The sequence below is a fragment of the Lissotriton helveticus genome, chromosome 2_1 (genome assembly GCF_964261635.1).
Source record: "Lissotriton helveticus chromosome 2_1, aLisHel1.1, whole genome shotgun sequence".
Taxonomy (NCBI): domain Eukaryota; kingdom Metazoa; phylum Chordata; class Amphibia; order Caudata; family Salamandridae; genus Lissotriton; species Lissotriton helveticus.
In genome coordinates, this window is record NC_136059.1 from 1,953,293,932 (window position 1) to 1,953,321,294 (window position 27,363).

Below are 27,363 nucleotides of genomic sequence, written 5' to 3' on the forward strand. Positions count from 1 at the left end.
TTTTGGGTGGGGAAAATTGAAGGGTGGGAGGTGAGGCGGTTTTATTATTATGTACGATCAATTTAAAGTTGCAGATACATACTTGTCCCAATAAAGCAGCGATTTGCTCTTAACCTAGTCTGTTTATTTTGCGCTGTTTCATCCAAAGGGTATGTGAGGATATCATAACCATGGCCGAACTCCACTGACTCATATCTCCCTTTCAATCTCTGGAAATGTAAATTTTTAACTATACATTTCTTACATGATAACGAACTACTGAATCTAAATTTAAAATTCCTCAATACCGTGAACATAGTCTGTAATGTAAAAGTGCTTCTTATTTTATTTATAAGTATTTAAGTATTACTTTTATTGTTTAAGTATTTTAAATATTTACGTATTGTTTCACTGGCTGAATGTCCAGCTACAATAAAATAAGCATGACTTGGTTCATGTAGCACTTTATAAAGCATTGAGGCCGTGTCTAGGTGCTGTAAGTAATGGAACGGTACCATTATCGGTTACTATTATCCAGTTTAATGGTACTGAACAAACCGACCTCAGAAGGATGGATGGCTGAGCTGACCTTACCGGGATTCTAACTAGTGAACTGCAGTGGGTCTGTTCCTTGTCAGCTCCATACCCAAACATGATATTGCATCCTACATGGTCGATTGGTTTCAAAAGTCTGAAGGAATACATCTCATCTGCACAGCGACAAGAGAGTTTGAGAGTCGCCCCTACAACTATGTCAGATGAAATCACTACAACTTCCTTTCTCAGCACAATATGAAGCAGTTTATAACTAGTAGAGCAATTTCTGTGTATCGATCATACAAATCGTGTACAGAGAACTCAATATTTGAAGCCGTAATACATCAAGTGCGAGAATGAAAACACAATTCGAAAACCTCTGTTGTAAACTATAAAATAACATTGCGCTGGAAAGTGGACTAGCGCAGAAGCACAGCCAGCCAAGCCTGCAGGATGTCTCGCGCTGAGCGGCCGGGACAGCGCGCGCCCCCTCCAGGGCCCGCGCGCCGGCAGAGCCAGCTCTGGGGAACGGAACAGAGGGTACGGCTGCTGGGGTAAAGGAAGCCATAGCTCAATGTCAGTCCCGAAGGGAAGCCTCATAATTAAAGGTCAAATAATCACTTCATTTACAATCAATCAATACAGCAAAGGACCGATACTGGAAGCTTATCAATCAGTGGCAAAGAAACTAATAAAAGCAATGAATCAAACTCCTGAGCCTGCGCGCTCGCGCATGTGTGTGTGGGGGGGGGGGGGGGTGGGGGGGGGGGGGGGGTGGAGGGGGGTCGACAGATGAGATGGGGAGGCAGGGAGCAAACCACAGGACGGTAATGTGCAGAGAGAACGACGTGGCGCAAAATGGAAACAGAGCGCAAACTACAGGGGCATAGTCTTCGCTATTATGAGGTTAGAAATCCATCATTGCTAGAGCCTGTTTAGATTTATCTTCTTAAGGAGGTAACAGATTGAATTCAGAATGCTCCCGCACGATGCGTGTCATGACGTAGCTTGTGCCGTGCCCTCAAGGTCGAAAGGTAACCGAGAATATCAAGTAGATTGCATTATGGGACTTTTCCCGCCTAAATCAGCTTTCCACATCAAAAGGCAGTTAGAAAACTCCTCAGGACTGATGAGGGAATTGTAGAGGTCTTTGAACCGACTGAAATATTTGTTTAAAACGTCCACGCCGGAGAAGGCCACAAAGTATTACACTGCTCTGTGAAAAGTTCCGCACGTGTATAAAAATGTTCACATTATGTAACCATATCAAATACTTTCAAATAGTTGCATACTGCCACTTGTGTAAATCAAGTCAAAGTTAATATTTTTTACAACGAAGAGTTTTCTCACTGAGGTGCTTGCTTTGCCGTTCAGCAACATGGCGGCCCCATAGTACCTTTCTGGCTTGATAGAGAGTCTCTGCTAGTGTACAATACAGTTCGGATGCTCAGAGCAGCGGCTGCCAGCGGAGCTCTGCGCTGAGTCGCAAGTTCTCGGTCTGTTGCATCTCTCCAATGTAGCCTTTTGCCTGGCCTCACTATGGAAGTCAAGGGATCCATGGAACGAACAGGCAAATGATGCAGGCAGGGCTTTAAGCGGCAGCAATTAAAAACCGACATTGAAATGGGTCTCTACTGTGTTCTATGTTCAAGCCCTTAACTTTATGACGGTAAACACCAGTAAGGTAATTCATGTAAGTGATGCAGTCCCTATTTACATTTCAAATGATTACGTACTCTTTCCTCCCATAAGTGTGTTTAGTTTTCCAGGATGTTGTGATTCTGCAGGTTTTTGTTTTTCGTGCAGCATATTACTCTTGTAGAGTGCGTGCATTGACCTGAGTTGCCTCTGGCTGTCAGAGCGGGAGTTCAGATTGTGGGAGGGTGTTAATTACGACGCTCCATTGAAAGCTCTGGAGCTCAGAATAAAGGTAGAGTGGTTCAGAATCCATGCTCATACAATCCTTGACCTCTCTGTACAGAGCAAAGGCAGGGGTCACAAGCTCCAACTGTAATTCTATGCGAAAGTGTATGAAGGATGCACGCACCTTGGATATGTTGACAGACTGAAAGTGAAAAAAAGACAATGCTGACATGTAAGTAGGTGTATATGGGGGATGGGGAAGTGAAGGAGGTGCAGGAGAGAGTGAAAAGAAGGTACTGAACAGAAAAGCGGTGAGGAATCAGATATGAAGATGGATGATTTTAGAAAGATTTGGTGACAAACAGGGCGCATGTGTCCAAAAGGGAGGTTGCAGAGGAAAGTTTTGTTAAGGAAAGAACAGGAGTGACTGAGAATATGAAAGGCTTTATACAGCCTTTAGTAAGGTTTAATTTACAGTCCTATCTTTTCAGAATGTAAATATTTTTAGTACAACTAAACCATGGTTATTAATTTATCATATTCAGCCAATTAGCATTGGCAGAGCCCATAGTTTGGACTTCTTTTACGAATATGCCCGTTCTTGTGCTATATGTCTGGATACAATAACAGAAAGCACACAGAGAGGCACCCAATACTGGTCCGATGACACGCTATGGTAAGGACAGGAATTGTGATTGGATGTTCTTTCCCTTAAGGAAATAGGACCCTCAAATGACAAGAACACGTCACTCAAAACTCGTGTCCAGATTTCATTCCATTTTCTTCATGTACCAGCATTTTTGCCATTCTTACAGTTACATTTCTTGTTTAGTGTTGCCCTCTCAGTTCCCAATACCCTTATCGTTCTTCTATTATTGATTCAACTTAAGCATGGTTAATCAAAAAACTTTTTTTATTTGTAACTTTTTTATTCTTCAGCTGCCTTGCTGAAATCTTGGTTTTAACAAGCACACACTACCCTGACCGGGCTCGCGCCAATGCTCTCCTATTCACAGTTATTATTCAGTGTTCAGGTCTGTCATTACTAACTCCAATCCTTCCCATGAAGTGGCCTTAGGCAACTTGTCATTGCAGAAAAATCTGCCCAAGTCATTAGTTTGATGCTGTAAACTGCATTTCAATACCTGTTCGCCTCCAATTACTGGACTCCCAACAGATGGACAGGGACTACGGAGACATTCTGGCATGGCTTCCAGTCCCCAAGGCCGACTGCCAGCCAGCGCAGATGGACTGTGTGTGCTCTTTCAGTTGAGGGATAACTTTGCAGTGATCTTATCAGTGAAGGTTTCAAGTTTATTCCATCACCTTTTGACTACTACCAATATTGCAATGCTTCTAAATGCATTCAATGGAAATACATTTTTTGATTTATTAACTAAAAATAAATTTGTTGCACAGGTAAACAGATTTAAAACCAACAAAGGAAATTGCATGATATTTCAGCGACCCAAGGGTCTTAAGACTATTATATTTTACCTTAACAATAGTTAATGTATGTTGGACATGACCCTTAGAGGGATTTCCCTAAAACGTTTTGCTTTTTGTCCTCATTGTTTTTGCCTACTTTCTTTTCATGTCCTTAGGACTCCGAGCTCTTTACCACTGTACACCAGCAACAAAGTGCAGACAATCTTCCAACACTTGCCAGGAAAGGGTGTGTATTTGATTGGATTAGGTGTCGTACCTGTGAGTGTCCGGTACAAAAGGTACACCATATACCCAGGGCGGGTACTGCACCAGCTAGTAGTGGGACACAGCACTGACTGTACCACCCACCAGAATAGCCCATCAAACATGTCACATGCTCAGATTTGCCTTTTTCACTCCGTAGCCAACCCCGAGGGAGGCTTTCTCAACCACCAGAGTGGCCCTAGGGTAAATACTGAGGGGTGGAGTAAGGGGTGGGCGAGTGGCCGAGAAGTTAAACCGGCGTGTTCACTGCAAAATCAGGGCAGGGGGAAGATCTTTTGGGGTTGCTGCAGCCAAACTTTGGAACAGTTTACCGTGGGAGATCAGACAAATGGAGGAACTTCTCCCATTCAGAAAATGCGAGTAAGCCTGGCTGTTCCAGAAGGCCTAGTTCTCTAGTACCTATTTAACACCCTTTTTTCCACCTCTCATGGAGCTTTCAGCGCCAGGATGCCTGCAAGGTGATAGTTGCGCTCTATGAGTTTTATAAATAATAAAATAAATAAATAAGGGGTCGGCTCCTCCCATGGGACACCTCCTGGGTGCCGCTGATTCTCTCTGGATGGTCCTTCGCACGTGCATTCAGTCCACCTACTGCGGTAGGATCACAATAGCTGATGTGCAGTCCTATTGTATGACCTCTCACCTCTTTGTTGTCAATGACCGGTGGTACAGTGACCAGTCCGATCCCGCGTATGCCATTGAGAAGTGTACAATGGGGGCACGGTCGGTCCTGAACTATCTATACAGCCGGGTTGGGGTGGAGCACCTGCCTCTGGCCACCAGAGTGGTTATTCAATTATGGAGGCTGATGACACGTCGATTGGGCTGGGGGAGTAGATTGACAAGGGTAGACCCCGCTGTGGCATGGGATGGTCCTACGTCACGTCACAGGGATACTCAGGTTCAGAGAGTGGGACCTTATAGGCTTGTCCACATTGGGAGACGTGACGCAAGGCACAGCTTTGAAGTCTTTCCAACAGTTGCAGGAGGAATACCACCTACACCGGAGTCAGTTCTACAAGTACCTAAAGTTCCGACATGCCCTTTACCCCCCATATCCAAGGCTTAGCGGAGCTGTCAGAGTACACCCCATTGGAGGGTAGGCTGCTACTGGTGGACATGGGGCAGCATAAGATTCAGCAGTTATATCAGTCCCTAGAAACACACAGCCCTACCACATTACCGGCGAGTGGGCGGGAGACAGAGAAGATCTCAACAACGATGACTGGACAGCGGCCTTAGGCGCCGCCCGGGGCCTTGCAATTTCATCACGCTATCGCATTATCCAATTCAAATACTTGCACTGAGCCTACTACACCAGACACCGTTTATGGCGGATGAGAGTAATATCCTTCCCTGTATGCCTCGGCTGCAAGACAGAGGAGGATACCTTTCAACATACAGTGTGGAGCTGCATGGCAATGCAGCGGTTTTGGCGTGGGGTGACCTCTAGCTTGGCCTGGGTACTAGACTGGGAAATCCCTTTGCACCCTAAACTGGTTCTTCTCTATACTACAGAGGAGATCGGTGGGAACAGATAAAAGCAGCATCTCTTGTTTCTCAGACTAGAGCTGGCCACGCAGAACATCACCCAACATTTGAGCGTGGAGTCTCCTCCTCCGGTAAATGGATGGAGAGTAGCCATTAACAGGTGCATGGGGATGGAGGTGGGGGTCTTCAAAGCAAGGGGTTGCCCTCAGAGGCATGGGGACATTTGGAAGAGATGGGCAGATTTCCGTGGTATCCTGCTACCCCCTGCTTAATCTGCTGACGCCGCTTTAGAAAGAGAAATACAGCTATGGCTCAGGGAGGGGGTAAAAGTCTCACAGTGTGGCAAGGTATGATATTATGGGTGTCGTTGCCATCTGGGGCTCAGGGGGGTGCTGTCCTTGTTATACTTGTTAATTGGAGAATAGTTTTTGGATCCATTAAGGCCTGCTATGTTGTAAATTATATCTCAAAGTATTGGCCTTTCAGGCCTGAATGTGCTAAAAAAAAATCAATAACATTTCTTTCTTAAAAAAACCAAAAATCTGCATTCCACGGCCTCATGGCAGGCAGGACTGACATTTAGGGGAGACATCTGTGGTTCAAAGGGAGACACTCTGAACCACCCCCAACTTCAAAGGCACACTACAGTATAACTACTGGTGCCATACTTCAGCAGGGTAGAGATACACTTGTGGGGATGTGGGGAGGGGTGGGGGGGAGAACCCAGGCGCGCAACACCCATTGGACTCAAAGGGCTTTAGCCCCCCCCCCTGTCGTGTGTGGCAGGCCGGGATGAGATAGCTTCCCGGGCACACACACAGCCGCACCCGAGCACTTCACAGGTCTTTAAAAGACCATTTGCATGTTAATGAGACCTTGCTGTTGTTTCACTCGTTCTAAGAGCCCATGCAGCTCCACTCTGCCTATTGAGTAAAGACTCAGCCCCCTCCAAATTTGGCTCTAGTTGCGCCTCTGGGAGAGCCTGGAACTATGTGGTGCACACTGCCAGGTCAATCTATTGTGCACAAGGAGGATTATTGCCATTGCAAGGGACTGCATGCCCTTCCTGCACAGTGGCTGGCCTAGTCTTACTACCTGCTGCTGTGTGACACCCAGAAGTTTGCTCTCCAAGGGCTTGTTGGCTTGCCCCCTGTTATTTCAGAGGACTCAGAGACATCGAAGATCTCCTACAAGGGACCCACACTGTCTACTTGTGACACCTGGAGAGCAATGCCCTGTTAAGTGCCCACATAGTTTGCTGGATCCCAACTGGTAGCGCGGTGAGAGTGTGTAACTAAGAATTGTGCCTGAAGAATGGTTTCCCAAGTGCGGAGCCCCAGAAATTGTGCCTGTATCTAAAGCATGTGGCTGCTGCATCGTGGGGATCTCAGCACACACAGGAGTCTTGTTGGTGGTGAGCGGATTCACCGGTTGCAGGATCCAGTGTGAACCACTTCATCAATCGTGCTGCATTCCTCTTGTGCGACACGCCAACTGCATGCGGTGTCTGATTCACTGTTACGCCCTTCCTCCGCCCCCCCAGAGGCAGGGGCGTAACCGTTGTAGTTCCTCATTCTATCTCATGAAGCATTGTTGAACATGCACCTGTGTATGTGATCAGAATTGCCTGTTGCGATAACTATCGTCGCGTGCCAGGCGTTGTGCCTCATTTCCAGGGAGGTGTGGAATTTGTAACTCTTCGTTGTGTGTGACTGGAATGGTCTGGTGCGACCCGTATCAACGCGCACCAGACGCTGTGCCTGGGTGCAACTGACAGACTAGTACCTGAGTGTGTTAAGAGACAGAGCGACCCCTCTGTGCTTTGCACGACTGGGCTGGTGCCAGCAGTGGAGGTGGCTACTTAAAGGCGGTGGGGGGGCGGGGCGGGAGGACGCAGGAGGGAAAAAAAATGTAAAACAATCACATACTTGTAGGCCAGTCGCTGTCTCTCGGTACTCTTCGGCTCTTCAGTTGACTGCAGGACTCCAGGGGCAAGAAGCAGGAAGCACACAGGCTCCCCTAGCCAATTACTACTCTGCTTTACAGCAGAGTTGTGATTGGTCTGAGCGCCGTGGTTCGGCACTCAGAGGGGGACTGGGAGGCTGTGCATGTTCTCCACCCAGGCTGTACAATACAGCCTGGTGGAGAACAAGCAAAGTGTGCATGACTGTTTGGCTAGCTAAGACGGCCAGCCAAACCACTGAGCGCACTTAAGAGAGTGCTCACCACTCCTTCCCTGCTCCTCTGTGACAGCCCAGCCCTGCCCCATACCAGCTGAGTTACAATGGAAACATAAAATGATATTAACAAAGCGTTATAATCATTTTATTTGTCCTTTTTGACCTGCTCACAGAGCAGTGGGATGATGCTCCTTTGCCTAAGCAGAGAAGCCGCTGCTAGATGCCAGAAGGCCCTTGTGGTACCCTTTGATGTGACCAACGATTGCCCTCAGCCTGCTTCAGTTCCGCATCCTGTGGGTGAACTTCCCGAGGGGTGGCCAATCCCCAGCTGAAGGCTGCCTCCTAATTAGTCCTGCTACCTGCCTCCTCCTCCTTCTTGACTAAGTGTGACTTCGGCCACGTCCGGGGGTAGGGGGTGCAGAGGAGGATGGGTTATCTCCAATTTGTGGGTGTAGGATAGTCTAGGTGAGCTGGAGGGAGACTTGGAGTCAAGGGGTCTGCAGGGTTTTATCTATTGACCTGCTGGGTATCATTGCACCGCATTAGAGCACTGAGTTCATATGTTTGCGAGTGTGTTCTGTACGGACCTGCCTAATACCTGTTGCATTGCATATTGCTGCAGTGTGAGTGTGTTTATGTGTGGGAGTCACAGTCTGCGAACCACCTGTGATTCACGGCACTGGCTGGTGGTGTTACCTTACTCGTAAGAAAGAAGACGAGGTCCTTTGAACCAAAGGATTAGGGCACTATACAGTAAAAAAGGCAATTATCCTTTGGACCCTATGATAGTTTCAAGTATACCATTCATCTACAACTCACATTCAATCAGGTATAGATTTATTCAAAAGCCACATCCATGCTAGCGAGAATTATGCCATATATCTTCCACAAAAAATCGTTAAACATCAAATCTGCAAAAATATAAATCGATTTATTAGTTAAAAAACAAATAATAGTACAATCATGATAAAACAAGTAAAAATCCTATACCTAATAAACATGAGGTATCATATTATTAGATCAACAGTATTCACATAGACTCAAAAGAGCAATCACAAATAAATTCACAGTTCATGAAAATCACAATACAATGACAAAAGAGAGTACATAACACAGATAAGCTCAATATGTCCTTTACTTGTTACACATCTGTTTAGTAGCAATGGTTTAGGTGTGGATCTTGGTACCAAATACTCTGTGACCTCCGCCTTTCTCACAGATTGTGTACTATAGTGGGCGTCTACGCGTTTCGATGGATGTCTTTTTTACCATCTTTATCAAGACAGAAACGATTTGCACTCTCTGAAGTTAAAAACTATTTTAGAGCAATGTTGATTTAACAAACACCTCTTATTGGCAGTAATCTTTGTTGCTGTAATATTATTCGAACAGTCCTGGATATAATGTCTCAGCACTAAATCCACTGGTATGTTAGTTAAAAATATATCTGTATGACACAATACGGTGCGGTGCGCTAAATAGTCGCCATGTATTGTGGCCAAGTAATTTGTCGCATTTCCATTGGTGCGTGGAATCTTCAAGGTATCCTCTGTACTGGGTCGGTTCTTTTGCAGTTATTATGTAGGGTCCCAGAGCTTCCTATCTGCCAGAACTTTATCACCACCACTACCGGGCGGGTTGGTAAGACCAATCGTCCACAGTGATTCCCATTTTTTTAATTAGGGTCTGAAATTCAAACTCGCTAACATACGGTGTCGTCCTCACAGCCTTACACCTGATGTCATTTTAACCTGGTTGGGCCTGGTCTTGCTAGTAATAATTCCAAATTGAGATTTATGCCCAGAAATACATGATGTTCATGTTGTGTTGATTGTGTGTCTTGAACACAATCGTTATATACATGTGAAGTCTCTTTTGTGACACTCAGTTTACTTAAGTGAGTGAGTGCTGTGCCAGTGCTTTACTTATTGCCTCTGCTATAAGCCTGACTGCTCAGTGCAAAGCTATCCAAGGGTGAAAACAGGTTATACAGTGTGAGTAATCAAATGCTTCTGATGGGAGTGGTAGGTTCTGCCTAGCGGGGGTATTGCCTCAGCCAACCAGAAAGCGGCAGTTTCAACAATGTAGGAAAGCTAGAACATGAAAAAGAAGAATACTTGGACTTAGTGTACAGATTAAATAAAAGGTTGACTTATTAATGAAATCCAGAATCACACACTCTTTGTGAAAGTTATCAGAGGAGAGATTGTCATTATTGCTATTATGATGGCATGGAAGCATAGGGCATTATACAGCACTTCGCTGCCTTTTGGCTGGATTCACACTATAGAAATATCATATGCATTCACATTCAAAAAAAGCCTTTTGCTGGCATGTTTACTACTAGGAGACACTAGAAAAAGAATGGATGAATTGCGGACTACCTCTTTACCATGAAATGTGAGATTGTGGACCCTGTCCTGGGTGCAGTACATAGTTTTTAATGCTTGAACACACTCATTAGGAGAATACTTTAGGTAATCCTTCACGTGGGTGGAGTTGGCACTCTGCATGTTTTGATGAGCAACTGAAACTGTATGTCTTTGTAGGGTGTTTCTTGTTTGCATCCTCAAGTAGATATTATGTAAATACACATGTTCAACATTCTTGATATGCTCCTGAGCATCACCTGCCCAAAGGCTGACATTTTGGTGCACTTTCCTCTCTAATACATCCTAATACATTGTTTGATGTTGTGAAAAAAGCTGACAATGCCGGACTTACTCCTTCCATTTCGTGTGCAGAAGACACTTGGAAGATGACACTGGGGGTACAATGAGGCAGACAGTACAATTTTGTGCCTACCAGAGTTGCGAATTTGATTTTAATATGTTTGTTGGAAAGGGAAAAGGGTTCAATCAGATGGAGCGGGTCAAATTAAGAAAGCGACAAACAATCATGAAATCTAATTTTTTTAGGTCACTTCACTGGCTTCTGAGAAGGTGAAAATCTTCTCCCAACAGGCAGCTACACCTTCTCTTGCAGGCACTTGTTCATCTGCTAAGGAGGTGGTGGATTCTCAGGAGATGTTTGTTGCCCAGCTGGTACCTCCATGGTAGGGTTCACATGTAATACTGCTGGAGCTATCAGTACCGAAAGATCTTTATTTTGGCCAGGGAGTTCCTAAATGAAGGATTTCATGACTTATGCATTCATTGGAGCCATGGAATGTTGGTTAAAATCTGTGGAAGAAATAGTTGCTCAAAAAGGACCATTAGTGTGCCGGCTTGCTTTAATTCCCCTATCTTGGTAGATTCTACGCTTTGCAGACCAGTGATGGTCACACAAACTTTTATGCACGATAATGAGTCCTGATCATCTTCTCTCCCATTCATATCTGGCCAGACTAGAGGTCGATAGGATTCTGCGTTTCAGGTTTTACTGCATGGGCCTAAATCCCATGTGCATTTGGGCATGTGCTGTAAACCGGTCAGTGAAAGATGAAAGTCTGCTTTAACACCGTACTATCCAGAAATGTCCACAGGAGGTGAAGGAGCGACTTGGGGACAAAAGAAAAACAAATCATATTGCTGATGCCCACAGTTACCCAAAGGAGTAGAATGTCAAATCAAATGCCTCTGCCTGAAGCAGAACCGAGGTGCAGATTAGTAATCTGAATCAGTGAAAAGAAACAACCCTATTGAAACTGACCCAGACGTAGGGTCTTTAGTGTCAGACAGAAGGAAGTCCAACACTGACATAGTACAGAGGGGCAACGGCTATGGCCTGGGACTCCCTCCTAATTGCTCCTTTACGCTCCTCATCATAGGTTTCTTATAAGAAAATGTAGTTCAGTCATGTTCTCATCAGCCGGCATCTATGAATGTATGGGACATTGACCCAGGTGCCCTTTTCTTGGAATCTTGTAGACATGCTCTCTTTGCACTGTGGCACCGAGAAGAAACCTCTCAGTAAAGCACCTCATCATTGTGGAAGAAGAAATATAATTGAGCGGTCAAGTGTGCAGAGGATGCAGGAAAGATGTACATGTACCGTAGGCTTCAATGGTTAGAGTTTTGGAGCATTCTTAGATCTAATTATAAATACATTAATTGAAAAAAAGAATTTAAGTGGGAGTTGAGGCTGTATTGTGGGGCTGTCCTGTAGCTACTGACTTCCCTCACCTGAACCAAAACGTGAAGCATAGTCGAAGAACCTATTTCAAAAGCAGACCCAAAAAAATGGTCTCAGCACTCACTACCTTGGAAATGGGGCAGCAACCTTGGTTCATTTAGTCAGTTGCCTGATGCTGAGACACGGCAGGGATTTATTTGGTAAACGGAAATCGGATTGGTTTTCCAACAGCATTTGGGAGGCTGGACCTGAACATGAAATTACTATGTAAATACACAAACATACCTCGTATTTAGAAAAACGTCCCCATCACGAGCATTTGGTTGGAATATTGTGCGAGAATAGGCGGATGTACGAATACATGCAAGCCACGTTCACTAGAGTGATTTTTAGAATCATCTTGACTAGAATGTCCTTCACCAGCAGTGGCGACTGCAAGTGCTGTGCTGTGGTATTGTAACAGTAGGAGACAGGTAAAGTAACCATGTTTAACTTGATGTTTTAGCACTGGCAGCATTACTACTGATTAAAAACAATGTCTAGTCATTATCATGGTGTTTGACTGCACTCGTTTTCAATCTCTCATTTCATGTAAAATGTCACTATCTTCTTGCTTTCCAAGTCTACTAATAGAGAAGTCTCAGATCGATCTTTTTAAAATACAATTCTCATTCACTTTAAAAAAAGTTCCAATTATTTCTTCATGGCTTGTAGTGGAGAATGTATAGGGTCTCTTTGTAACTTGAGAACTGTCAATGAACTGTCAACTAAAAAAACGATGATTTCTTCCCCACAGATCTCAGAATTTTCTGGAATGTGCCCAAGTAGTTTGATCCCTTACATTGCTGTGAATGTTTTTTTTTTAACTGTGTTTATTTGTAGATACATTATTAATATTACAACTTAAAAAAATTTCTTCAGATGGAATCACCACGACAGCAAGCTAGTATTGTTGCTGGAGTATGCACAGGAAATGTAGTATTCCGAAAAATACAAATATTTGCCAAAACTGCGATGCGAACGTGGGCTTCTGCTGAACCGTCAGACAAAAATTAGATCTGCTTCAGAAGTTAATGTTTGCTGGATTATTAAAATTGATAATTTTATGGAGAGAAGTGTCTGAAAAAGCCTTTATACATTCTGAATAAAAAATATTCCAATATTTTTATGTCACCTCGATGCACACGTCAAATGCATTATCAGCTTTTATTAGCAAATTGTAGACACTGCACCCCGTTCAATGTGTATCAATTTGCTCGACAATTACTAAATTATTAAAAAAAATCCAAAATATTGAATCTTGTTTCTAAATTCTGTAGCCGGAGGGCCATATGACACTTACCCAAAGTTAGAGATTTGTGGGTGGAACAGAATATGATTGCCACTGTGTCGGCTGGTGTGAAACCAGAGCTTTTCCTAAAAAACAGGATAGATAAGATAAGTATCACGATAAACAAAAAAGATGCTATAAACCTCATTAGCCCAAAACAATCCAAGAAATGCAAATAATTGTTTTCCAAATGTTAGTGCCACTAACAAAATTCAGACAAAGCTATAGGTTTAAAAATACTAGTTTCTAAACCAGAACGATTGGAGCAATTTATCCATTTTGAAAATTAGGAGTCAATGTAATATAGAACTGCGCAAGGGTAAGTATCAACAAGTATATTTCCTGCATAGTTTATGAGTGACACCACAGAAAACGAGTTCCTAGTTGTACATATCCCCTGGTTGATATTTTTCCTTCTAAAATGTTATGTTGAGTATGGCCCTAAGTTCCATTTTTACCCTTGAAAAGTCCTCTTGGAAAACAAAAGAAGGGAATTGTGAGATGTGTCAAGTGCAGAAGGTGGTGGGAATAGCCGACAGTAGCAGTGCCCCTGCCCCACTTCCCTCGGGTGAGGAGAGGCCATGGGAGAGGGGGCGGTGCAACAAGGCTGCATGCACAGGGCTAGCGGTGCAGCAAGCAGCAGTGCAGCAGGTCCAGCGGCCAGCCAGCCACGCACCAGCTGTAGTTTATTTAAAAGATCACCAGCTCAGAATTTCATAAGCATGCACCGTCCTGGGGCCCAGCATGTTAGAAGATGGCCAGAGAGTCACTGTCTTGACAGTGAAACAGGCACTGGCACACCCAGTCAGGAGTCCGGCAACAGCAGAGCAGAGGCCAAGTATTCAGAGGATGTATACATGGGGCGTGGAATGAGCTGATTTGCTTTTTAGGTCGAGAATTTAAGACTTCTTATATATACTTTAGTATGTACTTATAAGCGTATGTACTTTGTGGGCCCTGGAGATCATCCCTAGGACTTTTTTTCTGTTCAACTGCCTCTATTTAACTGTCTTGATAGAAAACGACCAGTAGAGGTCAGTAAAATACCAGAATTGCTTTCTGCTGAGGACTTTCTTTTTAAAACAAAAAATTCTGGCAACTGCCTCTATTTAACTTTCTTGATAGAAAACGACCAGTAAAATACCAGAATCACTTTAGCATTCTCAAGTTTCCAGTCCATAGAAATTGTCTTCCACGAGCACCCGTAGACAATAATATTTTTTTCAAATCTTGTATTTTCAGTGACATGACCACATAAGGCCCTGATTTTATATTAAAAACAGAGCTTTGGACTATACCATTTCCAGCTTAAAGGCAATATTTCTCTCCATGTGTTCCCATACCTGGCGGGTCACGCAGTTTGGTGCTAACTTTCCCTCCTTGTTAAAGAAAAGTAGATATTTCAGCACCCAGGCTAATGTGCTGCATAGCTAAATAGATATAATGTCCCAAAGGCGAGACTGATTGCATTGCAAATACTTGTTTAATTGGGTGACTGCAAAAGTAGATATTCAATTACGCACTTCAAACCAGTGCCGAGGCGGCGTACTGATGGACTGTGCTGCACGTGCAGTTTCTGGGACATATCTATAAGCACAGCTCCAGTCACGTTAGAGCCTGGTGCCTGCATACACCTAAGGAGGAGAGAGGGCTGTGCGGGACGGTACACACCCAAGGAGGAGAGAGGGCAAGGCTGGACTGTGTTAAGGCATTACATCATACACAGAAAAGGTTGGCCGCTTTACACTTTTCTAAGATTGACAGGGTGTGACAGCTGTCCTCGACAAAAGACACACCTCCTTTTAAAAGACCAACCTCCTTTTAAAAGACCAAGACAGTTTGAAATGGAAGTAATTGGCAATACATTGTTTTGCCTCCTGTGAAATAAAAACGGAGGGTTGCAAATCTGTACAAAAACATTTCCAGAGTTAAATATTGAAAACGCGCATAGGTAAAGCAGAGAGGAGGTTGTAGACAGTGGATAAGAGAACAAATACACACAATGTTCAGCAGAAGGCCTTTCTTAAGGCTAGGATATCAGAACTCTTTGACTTAACACAGGAGGGACTGCTTCTTTGGGGAGGCCTGAATATTGATTTAGGTCCTGTGAAAGATCCTACTCCTCAAAAGGAACTGTAGGCAGACCAGCAGCATGGTCTGGACTGGAGAGTGGCGCTGGTGGATGACTAGAACTACATGCACATGGGGAGGTAGATTACATTAGTCATCAGCCCACAAGACCTATGCAAGACAAGATTACTTCCTCCTGTCAACTAGGCTATGCACAGATACAAACGATATTAGCATAGGCAATATTGACACGTCAGACCATGCACTAATTAGCACACATTTGCATAACAATCAACGGGCTAACACTGCGAAGCCCAGTGTTTAGAGTGGAGATCTCTCAGTGAATTAAGAATTACATGAGAGAAAATGACACACCGGACATCTACCCATGCACGCTTTGGGATGTGCTAAAAGGGGTGGTCTTTAATTACGTAGCCAGACATAGGAGATAGGTAAAAGCACGGGTAAGGGAGACCTTGCAGAGCCAATTAGCATACCTAGATGGGAAACACAAAACATCTGGCTTGAATAAAGTATTTAAAAAAACATGAGCGACCCATATGTCCATGCGAACTGGGTATTAAATTATAGCTTGCAACAAGTGTTCACATGGAACTCATTTAGAAAACAATCTTATTTAATCGCACATTCTTATTTTGTGTTGGTTAAATCAGAGAGAAAAGAATATTAAGGCAGGATATATCTGCCGCAAATGAATTTAGACAACACAAATACAATTATTTTTCAATTAAAGGAAAGTAGCCAACTGGATGTATTAAATTATACTAAATTCGGCAGAACTGAATAATACATATATTCATTAGTTCAGCCAATTAATATGACACATATTCATTTTAATTATGATGAAAAAATAAACTCAGTGAGAAGTGGTTTTAAAGAGACGAGTGACTTATAAGAACTCAGTGAAGTGACCAAATCCAAACATATATTTAAAAAAGACATTAAAGTGACTTAAAATCGGAAAAGGGTTATTGGCATGTACAACAATGTCTATGCATTTATTTTTCAATTCCACAAAAGAAGCATCAGATTGTTTTCTGGTGCATTCTTTAATAGACTATCCCTAGATGTTGTCGACAATGTTTCGACCCTTCTTGAAATAGGAGGGCCTCTTCAGGACAGGAATACCCTTGGGACTAGGAGGCAGCTGTGCTCCCGTTAGTGCCCTCCTAGCAAGTTCTTTTAACATCTCCTGGATTAAGAGTGGATAGTTCTCCTTTGCGACAGGTCTGGGTGTGCCGTGCAGTTAATGGCTTCTTGCCATGAACCGTTTTCTGGGTATGGTCATTCAAGGGTGTGTGATAACATCTTGATAATCTGCAGGACCCCTGTCGATCGTAATGCCGTCAGGAACTAATTTCATTTCCAATCGGCAAGCTGCATAGAGCAGTTGGCTCAATTGCACTCCGCGTACCCGTAGCCTTCACTTCCGTTGAATGAAGTATGGTGATAGGTTCTGGCAATGAGCATGCAGGGGAAAGCACTGGATTATGATAAGGCGGAATATGAGTTAACGAGTAATATGCCTAAATATGCATCAGTTAACAATTTGGGAAATTACTAGTACTGCACTTAAAAGGCAAAAATCCCAGCAGAGATAGTACATACAATTAGAGATGAACGGGGGGAGTGAGTAGAGAGTGATAGACATAGATACTTACAGAAAGTTTATAGATCACTCTATAGGAAAGAAAATATCTCACCCCAAGGAACTAATACGTACTTGGAGAGGCACTTCGTGCACAAATTATATGTGGTCTAGAGAAATGACCTCACTCAGTTAGTGGAGGTGATATTTGCAATTAATAGAGGAAGTTAAGGCTCTAGAGCCGGAGGGGTTTTATAAAACATTTTTACCTCTTAGGCTTCGATATTAACCAAGTTATACAATAGCTTTATGGGGGCTGGTGAAATAATGGAAACAATGAAAGAGGCGTCCATAGTGCTTATCCCTAACCAGAGAAGGGTCCCTCATTCTGTGTGCGCTTCCCCCTGAAATAATTGCCATTCGGCCTTTATACTTGCCCGATGTTGCACGTCATTTAAAAAGGCCAGGGGAGACACAAGAACACCCTGCTGCTCTTGTTGGACACAGAAAAGGCATTCAACAGAGTTGAGTGGATGGAACTATGAGCTGTGGGCACGTTTCCTGCGTTGGGCACTGGCCAGCTATCACTCTTTTAGGATGACTGAACCTACTTCTGGTCAAGGGAAGGAGTGCAGCCGCTCAATTCTTAAAAAATGCTTTGAACCTACTTCTGAGACATTCCACGTCAAGTGTGGAACAAGACAGGGGTGTCCAATCTTCCACCTTCTATTTGCAATCACATTGAAACCACGGGCTATGGCAGTCAGTGCATTGCGGAGGACATAAAAGGTTTTTTTAAAATTGGGCAATTACTAAATGTTTGCAGATGATAGATTGGTCTTGCTCCTTGGTCCAGTTGCTTCAGGTGGGCAGCATTTGCAGCAATAGCATAATATCACCAATATCAGGCTATAACATTAATACAGGAAAGTCGTAGGCAAGTCTTTTACATCCGTTTCCAGATCAGATTCACGATCTTCAAAAACAGCTTCCAATTAGCTAGGAGGCTGACGTTTAAACTCGTCTGGGGGTTAAGCTACATCCCTCTATCACATAATGTTCAACTACTCCCAACTGGCGAAAGCATTCAAAAATTACTTCCTGAAGTGGCATCTGCAGCATTTGTTTTGGCTTGGCAGAGTTGCCATAATTAAAATGAAGATTCTCCTAAGATGCTTTACAGACCCTTCCGCTCATCCTACCTCATGGCAATATTGATCTCTTACAGTCTCCAATAGACAACACCATCTGGAGGAACAAAACCCTGAGATTTGCAGAGAAATATACACACTGGCTGGTAACACACGGAGGGCTAACATTACCTCACACCAAGCAGCCTTTTTGACATATTTTGTAGAGTGAGGGAAGCCCGAAAATGTCAAACAATGGTGCAGGATAGAACACGTAATAGCGTCCACTTCGGCAGATACCTTGGACGCATAAAACACATAGAAGCTGGAGGCTTTACTTTTCTCCCATTACATGAGTAACAATGGCAACTCAAAACACGGTAGCAGTGGATTTATACCGTTTACCTCTCCTTTAACGCCTATGTTTTAACCAAGAGTTTCGGCCAGTGATGGGCAAGAATTTCTTTCTCTGGTGGCGGGAAAATAGGTGCGCGACGGTGGGTTCAATCTACATGAATGGGCACACCAAATCATTTGCAGAATTCAGGCCTACCTATTCTAACAGAATCTAAATGATTTGCCAACATTCAGGGTAGGTACTGGTTCCCAGCCAAAGAACAAGCAGAGAGCAGCTGGATAGCTCACCGCCTTTGAGAAATGGATTATGTTTTCATCGCAAGCCAAAATGTTATTTAAGCTCTCTATAAGATCTTGCATATAGTTCAGATCAAGAACAAGATGCCACCCTAAAACAGGTGGGAAAGGGAGCTGGGAAGGATATTATCAGATAGAGAATAAGCCACACTTTATGATAGAGGTCTGATATCAGCTAGCATCTACCAATTGAGGGAAAACCAGTAAAATATTCCTACCTACTGGTACAGAGAAGAACAAAAGATTGTCTGTATGGGACAAGGCAAAACAAAGGTTTTTGGAGGAGAGGTTGCAGATAAACTGTCTCGCCTGCTGTGGAACTGTCTGAAGTTGGAGAGGTATTGGTAAGAGGTCATAAAAGAGCTTGAGGAAGCATATAAAGGCCCTAGGCTCCGAGACCCCTGAGTTCTCTACCTAGGCCTTCTATTTAGGAGAGGGAAATGTAATAAATGAATGGGAAGCAAACCACTGGTGATGCAGGTGATAGCAACAATCTACCCGAAACAAGTAGGCTAGGGTAAAACTACATCACTAGCCGTTTTAGTTTGGATTAATAGAATGTGGGATACTCTAGCCATGGAAAGAAATAACGGTACATAGAGCAGTACCACAAATCCCATTAAACAGATTGAGGCCAGCATATATCAAACCTATCTCATGACTATGGGGAACAATGCCAACCTCGATATCTCAGAGTCTTATGCATTATATCAGGAAAACGCGCTCGACCACTTCCATTGGCAAACTGTACGCTCTATTTAACGCTGAATTGCCTCCTTACTTGTATAATCCCACATGCATCTTAAGTCATGGGGATTTCTAGGCTTGGATAAGCTTATGAAAAGACACCCCCACCCCCAGCTGTGCGAGCAACTCATGGGCCCTCCCACATTCCTTCTTTCCCATCAATTATTAACACCTAGACCTTTTTGTGGTTTTAGAACGGCCACAGTTTACATCATAAGTTGGTACACACTTGTCATGATGGCATTGTTCATCAACATGCTCATTTCTGGCTTATAGTGGTCTACAACAGAAGGCCTTTTCATAACAGGTTATGCAGTGCACATCCTATAATTTATTGCATATAAATAACCATAACTTGCCTAATCTTGCCATGCATCATCATTCCAGTCATGATGCCTCTTCAAGGTTGTCATAAATCACTCTCCAACTGTCATGACAGCTCCACTTCTATCACTTACTTGGTACAGTGAGTCTCAGCTTCTTCGAGGCTTCAAAGTGCTGTGTCTGCCCATCTCTGACAATTGTTTACCCTTTTGTCTGCCCTCAAGTATCCCTACCATGAGGCATTCCAAGGACTTTGTCCAGGCACTTGTCTCAAGAGTCCCAGCCTTAAGGCATCCCAAGGACCTTGTTCGAGCAATTGTCCTTTTACGTCCTTATGTGAAGATATTTTTTGTTAAACCTTGTGACTCCCCGCCACGCTGGAGGAGGTTTATCGACCACCTACAGCTCCCCCGATGACTAGTAGAACCAACCCCTCGAGGAACACTTCGCTCACTCCCCTGAAAATATGAATCTTGTAATTTCCAGGTAAACGCCTAAGGTGAAGGCAAATTACTCTTGGGGTGGGGCCCCCAGGCCCTTTTGCCTTGAGGCGCAGCAAGAGGGGAACCCACACCAATTGGTCGATTCAAACCACGCTGACCATTCTGCTCCTTGTGTTTTTTCAGGCTCAGCTGCCGCTGGCTCTGTCACCTTACGTTGTGCCTTAGTGGCATCACTGGGACAGCAGCCAGTGCTGCTGGCAAAACCTTAAGTGCACGTGAGTTTGTGATTTGCAAGCTCCGATGGCTGTGGGCCGCATTGAGGGTGCTCTCAGGGTGCGTACGATTTGGAAAATGAGCAGCTTAAACTCATGCAACCCTCACATAAAAAACAGGAGAATCCATGTAAACTAAAACAGTCCTTGAATCACCCTCCATCACACCTGGAGGTGATTAGGAAATGCCATATCATCTGGTGCATAGTCTCTTTAAAATCGACCCAGATGTATTAGAGCGCTTTGCATGAGCACCAGCTGCCTTACGGATGATTTAGTATTATAGTCCACCTAATTAATGTATCACGGAAGATCACCGTCACTATCAGCAAACTGCATCAAACCCCCAGAGCCATCATGCCTGCCAGTATTCCTGTTATTTACTTTGGCTGTCCCACCGGCTGACAAGTTTACTCGCAATAGGCACGGGGTGAATGGTGAACTGCCTAGGATCACAGGATGTTTCCGCTGGTGCCAATAAAAAAACTAGGCCTGGGCAGTAAATTCCGTTCCGTTAGCAGAATTTGGGTAATTTCACATTCTAAATTCTGCGTTCCGCGACTTCGCGAAGTTTTTTGCTTGATCACGTTCTCAAAATGCGTGTTCGCGAGATATTTCCCCCAGAGCACGCAATCAGCAATTGCGAACAGGAAAAAAGTCTTGCGAACAAGCAATTCCGTGTGTTCGCAGAATTTCCACATGTTCGCGAAGATTTTTTACCGTTTCGCGGAGGTTTGCGTAAGGCGATTACGCAAATTCCGTCCACCCCTAAAAAAAAACTGCCGCATGAGTTTCAAAGTCGGCAGCAGCCCGTAATTCACATCCTCTACCATGAGGTTGGGCTCTCCTTTCTGCTTTTTATCGTCATTATCCACAGTGCTTTATGTTATCGGGCTCTTACGAGGTCTAGGCAACATACCACGCTTTATATGTAACTTATCACGTCAGCTCACCTCTTTAATCTGTCCTGTGTGGTCGCTGGGATCTGGCATTAACCAGGTTTGTGTGAAAGTAAACCCGCCAGCTTACACAGAGGCAGTGTTCCAGACTCAATGGTGTTTTCTCTTCACACTAAGGCGTGGAAACGGCATTTAGTATCTAGTGCTAACTGCCTTTGCCCAAAGGGCCTCTGTTTGCTGGAAACAAGGCAGCGCATCACTTTCACGCTCTTGCTTGTTGCATTCCATGCAATATTCCAACCTCTGCTAATTCTGCCCACCTCTACTAAGCCAATGTCTCTGCCCGATGCCTCCGTTACGCCAACTGCTTTGGGGCACCATCTCCCCCGGCTTTGCGGTGAGAGTATGAGATATCCGAATATGCGGCTTTTGCTGGGCCCAGTCGTCCTGGCTGCAGGTGCCGGTGTGGCGGGACATGGCCAGAAAGTCCATTGCCACCTTCCCAGGATGGCTGGAATGCACTGTGGCCGGACTGCTTGGAGTAGGCCAAGGCCCCATCATCTTGAGCCGCCAGAGTGCTGCCTCCTCAATGACCTGCATCTTCTCACTCAGCAAACTCTTCAGGGGGGGCATTCTTGGCACACCAACCAATTTCCACCAGCGACAATGCTGTGGACTGCTTGTACCAGTCACCTTTTAGGCCGTGCTAGCGACAATGCCACTCTTTCTTGATTAGTCCCTTTGAAACAAAACTTTGGGGTCACTCACTGTCCTTTTCCTTGGCACGCTATTGCGCCCTGTTGCTGCTGTGCCGCTTGTCTGCCACCCACGGGGGCGCCTCACTGTCGGCAGTAAAACAGTGAAAGAGCGGTTGTTGTGGACAGGTGGGTGGGGGCAGAGGAGGGTTGCTGGGGAGTTATGTTTGTCTGCAATACGTGTCATGACTCTTTGCCAGTCAGTGGATGTAGGCGAAGGTATACAAATGCCCAAAAAAGTAACACAATATTTGAAACTAAATATAGATGAGAAAAAAAGAAGGGAAGAGGCAGGAAGGGTGAGGGAATGGACAAACTGGATAAGAAGGAAAAAACACAAATGAAGAGCACAGAATGACAAAGAAAAAAATGACAAATTATAGCAAAGAGAGAATGAAAAGAAAGGAGCTGCAAAAAGAAATAAAAACATTTGTGACGAATAGAATTATGGAAAGAGACAGGGGAGGAAGGAGATATTGAGAAGGAAGACTAAAGGAGAGAGGAAAATTCGGTGTCAAGAGGGAATAGGAGGGCAGAAATAGAAAGAAGGGACAGAAAAAAAAGATGGGCTGTGGAGGGAAAAGGGGGAAAAGAAAAAGTGAAGGAAGATAAGTGAGGCACGTGGAAGTGAGAAAATGGAATAAAGGGAATAAGTGGGTGAAAGGTAGCAAGGAGAGGAAAAAGTGGAAGTTAAATGAATTAAGATCAAAAGATAGAAAAGAAATAACGTGCAGAAAGATAGTGAGGGGAAAGGGGACCGAAATATAGACGCAGGAGAGAACAGGAAGGAGGAGATGCGACAGAGAAACGAACAGAAGCTATTGATTTGATAGAGTGAAGATGGGGAAATAGAGGATTAAAGGGGGTTTGGGATAGAAAGAAGGGCAGGGCTAGATAAAAGAGCGTAAGGAAGGGGGTTGGGAGTGAAGAGAGGGGAAGAGTAAGATGAGAAGGTAAAGGGGGCCATGAAAAAGAGAAGGTAATGTTAGAAAGGAAGGAACTATACAAGGATGAGTGAGAAGGGTATGAGTCAAGTGAAGTCGATAGAAAGGTGAGAGTGAAAGTGAGGGAGAAAGGTGAGAGTGAAAGTGAGGGAGAAATGGGAGGCGAAAGGGATGGAGATGGGGAAGACAGAGATAAACTTAACAGAATTCGCAACTCAGACCCCTCAGCTGCAGCGTAGCTGTCATTAGTCTGCCCAGATATACAACGAAAATATGGCACTCCATTTCCGTCTGTTTGTTTTAATACTTAACCAGGAATACATTGAGAGATGGGGGAGAATTTAAATTTCTTGCAAGAGGTCACAGGATCCTCTTCTTTTGCCATTGACTAGGACATCACACCTGTATACAATTAATCAGTTTGCACACTGTGGTTGAGGGCACAGAAGTTAATATCTTCCAGACAGATTTGTGCTCTATAACAACAGTGCATAGAACCGATGCACAGTGACGGAACTCGACACAGGACGTCACATGGCAGCCCTCGTAGTTCCTCATCGAAACCTATGCAGTGCGATGTAACTCGAAGCAAGACCCTGCATCACAACCCTCGTAGGTCCCAATAGGAGCAATGCAGCGTGGTCTAACTCAACACTGGACCTGGCATCACAGCCCCTCAACATTCACAGCAGGACGCAACGCTGAGCATCAAGAACATAAGGTAGACTTCTCAGTGAGACTAACCTGGTCTATGGACCCAGCCCACACTCCATCGCAGTTGGCCTGACTTGTGACTTTGCACCAGATCGGAGCGACCAGATAACCACAGTTGGCAATTTGCGTTTTTGGCACTACTTCTATCTATACCTTTAAAATTCAATATCTCGAGTTATTCTGATTGGATTTTTGTCGATTTGGTGCCAAATAATTGTGTCACATAATTTATTACATTTTACTCTATTTTTCTAAATCGTTGAGAGATTTTTCTTGTGTTGTATTTCACTTTATTTCTGTTTGAGTGCTGCATACACATGGTCTCCAAGCTTAGCCTGACTGCTATTGTGGCAAGCTACTAGAGGGTTAAGCACAGGTTAATTTAGTGACTTTTGTGATTCACCCTGACCAGGAAGGTGGCTGTTGCTTTAGAAGGGCTCACCCCCCCCCCCCCCCAACAACCAACCCAGTTTCTCACTGGGAGCAATATTGAGGCGCTGCGGGACCCCAAAATGGTCGAGAACGAGATCCTCCATCTCACTCTCTGTCGATGTGCTGATCTTCTCGCCAAACTCACTTCTTTCACATCATGTCCGAACAGCTCGCACTACAACTTTGAGCGGCAGTCACTTCTGCACCAACGTCAAGAGGAAAGTCCAGGTTTTTCAGTCAACCTAGGTGCAGGCTCAGCTAATGTAACCCTCTCTCCCAAAAAGAATATTGACGAGATGAGACAGTTTTCATAATTAGGACGCGCAATTCCTGCACCCACAGAATTGACAGCGGTCAATATGTCAAATGAGGGCAGAATACCCCTATAAGAATAGCATGTCAATGCAGTCTACCAAATGTCTAAGAGAAAGAGGGTTTTTTCAAACTTTATGACACTCTGTAAAGACAGACAAATGTATATGTAAATACCTTGATATATTTTTACGTGTAGCAAAATGTGCAGACAAATAAGAAATGTCTGTTCATAGAATACCGCATAACAGTCTCAGTTCAGAAGGACTCCACACAAAGGAGTTGGTACTGCCATAGAGAAACTGCTACTCCCCAAAATGACTGAAGAGTAGCATTTATGGTACAAGCAATCGCAATGGAGCGCACACTGCTAGCCCCTCCTCCGGATCGCCCCTCGGGAATCTGGTACATGGAGTTCTTGAGTGGTTCACCCATGTGGGTGCAAGTAGGTACTTGTAAAACTGATGATCTCTAGACCCGATACATGTCCCGGGTTTTTGGATATCGCCCGAGACATGGCTCGGGTTTCGGGATAACTTCCCTCATCAGTAGAGAAAATAGTTAGGGGTGGAAGAGAAGGCCGCCAAACAACCGTCAATGGCCTCGACGCCCGAACTGGCACGCAGGTGCGTCGTCCAGGAGCCCGTCGGCTCAAAGCTCAAGGGAGCCAATTTGTATAAGCAATCGCAATGGAGCGCACATCGCTAGCCCCTCCTCCGGATCGCCCCTCGGGAATCTGGTACATGGAGTTCTTGAGTGGTTCACCCATGTGGGTGCAAGGAGGTACTTGTAAAACTGATGATCTCTAGACCCGATATATGTCCCGGGTTTTTGGATATCGCCCGAGACATGGCTCGGGTTTCGGGATAACTTCCCTCATCAGTAGAGAAAATAGTTAGGGGTGGAAGAGAAGGCCGCCAAACAACCGTCAATGGCCTCGATGCCCGAACCGGCACGCAGGTGCGTCGTCCAGGAGCCCGTCGGCTCAAAGCTCAAGGGAGCCAATTTGTATAAGCAATCGCAATGGAGCGCACACCGCTAGCCCCTCCTCCGGATCGCCCCTCGGGAATCTGGTACATGGAGTTCTTGAGTGGTTCACCCATGTGGGTGCAAGTAGGTACTTGTAAAACTGATGATCTCTAGACCCGATACATGTCCCGGGTTTTTGGATATCGCCCGAGACATGGCTCGGGTTTCGGGATAACTTCCCTCATCAGTAGAGAAAATAGTTAGGGGTGGAAGAGAAGGCCGCCAAACAACCGTCAATGGCCTCGATGCCCGAACCGGCACGCAGGTGCGTCGTCCAGGAGCCCGTCGGCTCAAAGCTCAAGGGAGCCAATTTGTATAAGCAATCGCAATGGAGCGCACACCGCTAGCCCCTCCTCCCGATCGCCCCTCGGGAATCTGGTACATGGAGTTCTTGAGTGGTTCACCCATGTGGGTGCAAGTAGGTACTTGTAAAACTGATGATCTCTAGACCCGATACATGTCCCGGGTTTTTGGATATCGCCCGAGACATGGCTCGGGTTTCGGGATAACTTCCCTCATCAGTAGAGAAAATAGTTAGGGGTGGAAGAGAAGGCCGCCAAACAACCGTCAATGGCCTCGATGCCCGAACCGGCACGCAGGTGCGTCGTCCAGGAGCCCGTCGGCTCAAAGCTCAAGGGAGCCAATTTGTATAAGCAATCGCAATGGAGCGCACACCGCTAGCCCCTCCTCCGGATCGCCCCTCGGGAATCTGGTACATGGAGTTCTTGAGTGGTTCACTCATGTGGGTGCAAGTAGGTACTTGTAAAACTGATGATCTCTAGACCCGATACATGTCCCGGGTTTTTGGATATCGCCCGAGACATGGCTCGGGTTTCGGGATAACTTCCCTCATCAGTAGATAAAATAGTTAGGGGTGGAAGAGAAGGCCGCCAAACAACCGTCAATGGCCTCGATGCCCGAACCGGCACGCAGGTGCGTCGTCCAGGAGCCCGTCGGCTCAAAGCTCAAGGGAGCCAATTTGTATAAGCAATCGCAATGGAGCGCACACCGCTAGCCCCTCCTCCGGATCGCCCCTCGGGAATCTGGTACATGGAGTTCTTGAGTGGTTCACCCATGTGGGTGCAAGTAGGTACTTGTAAAACTGATGATCTCTAGACCCGATACATGTCCCGGGTTTTTGGATATCGCCCGAGACATGGCTCGGGTTTCGGGATAACTTCCCTCATCAGTAGAGAAAATAGTTAGGGGTGGAAGAGAAGGCCGCCAAACAACCGTCAATGGCCTCGATGCCCGAACCGGCACGCAGGTGCGTCGTCCAGGAGCCCGTCGGCTCAAAGCTCAAGGGAGCCAATTTGTATAAGCAATCGCAATGGAGCGCACACCGCTAGCCCCTCCTCCGGATCGCCCCTCGGGAATCTGGTACATGGAGTTCTTGAGTGGTTCACCCATGTGGGTGCAAGTAGGTACTTGTAAAACTGATGATCTCTAGACCCGATACATGTCCCGGGTTTTTGGATATCGCCCGAGACATGGCTCGGGTTTCGGGATAACTTCCCTCATCAGTAGGGAAAATAGTTAGGGGTGGAAGAGAAGGCCGCCAAACAACCGTCAATGGCCTCGATGCCCGAACCGGCACGCAGGTGCGTCGTCCAGGAGCCCGTCGGCTCAAAGCTCAAGGGAGCCAATTTGTATAAGCAATCGCAATGGAGCGCACACCGCTAGCCCCTCCTCCGGATCGCCCCTCGGGAATCTGGTACATGGAGTTCTTGAGTGGTTCACCCATGTGGGTGCAAGTAGGTACTTGTAAAACTGATGATCTCTAGACCCGATACATGTCCCGGGTTTTTGGATATCGCCCGAGACATGGCTAGCGGTGTGCGCTCCATTGATGACTAAGCATT

The 27,363-nt window shown here is 45.1% G+C and overlaps 1 protein-coding gene across 1 annotated transcript in view; it reads right to left on the reverse strand.

The window, feature by feature from the left end:
- The window catches only part of SLC10A7 (solute carrier family 10 member 7), a 757,514-nt gene that overhangs the window by 55,256 nt on the left and 674,895 nt on the right, over positions 1-27,363 (reverse strand). Inside the window, exon 10 of the mRNA XM_078676893.1 lies at positions 13,180-13,253. Within this exon, the coding sequence (XP_078533019.1) occupies positions 13,180-13,253 (74 nt within the window). The remainder of the gene's footprint in view (positions 1-13,179; positions 13,254-27,363) is intronic.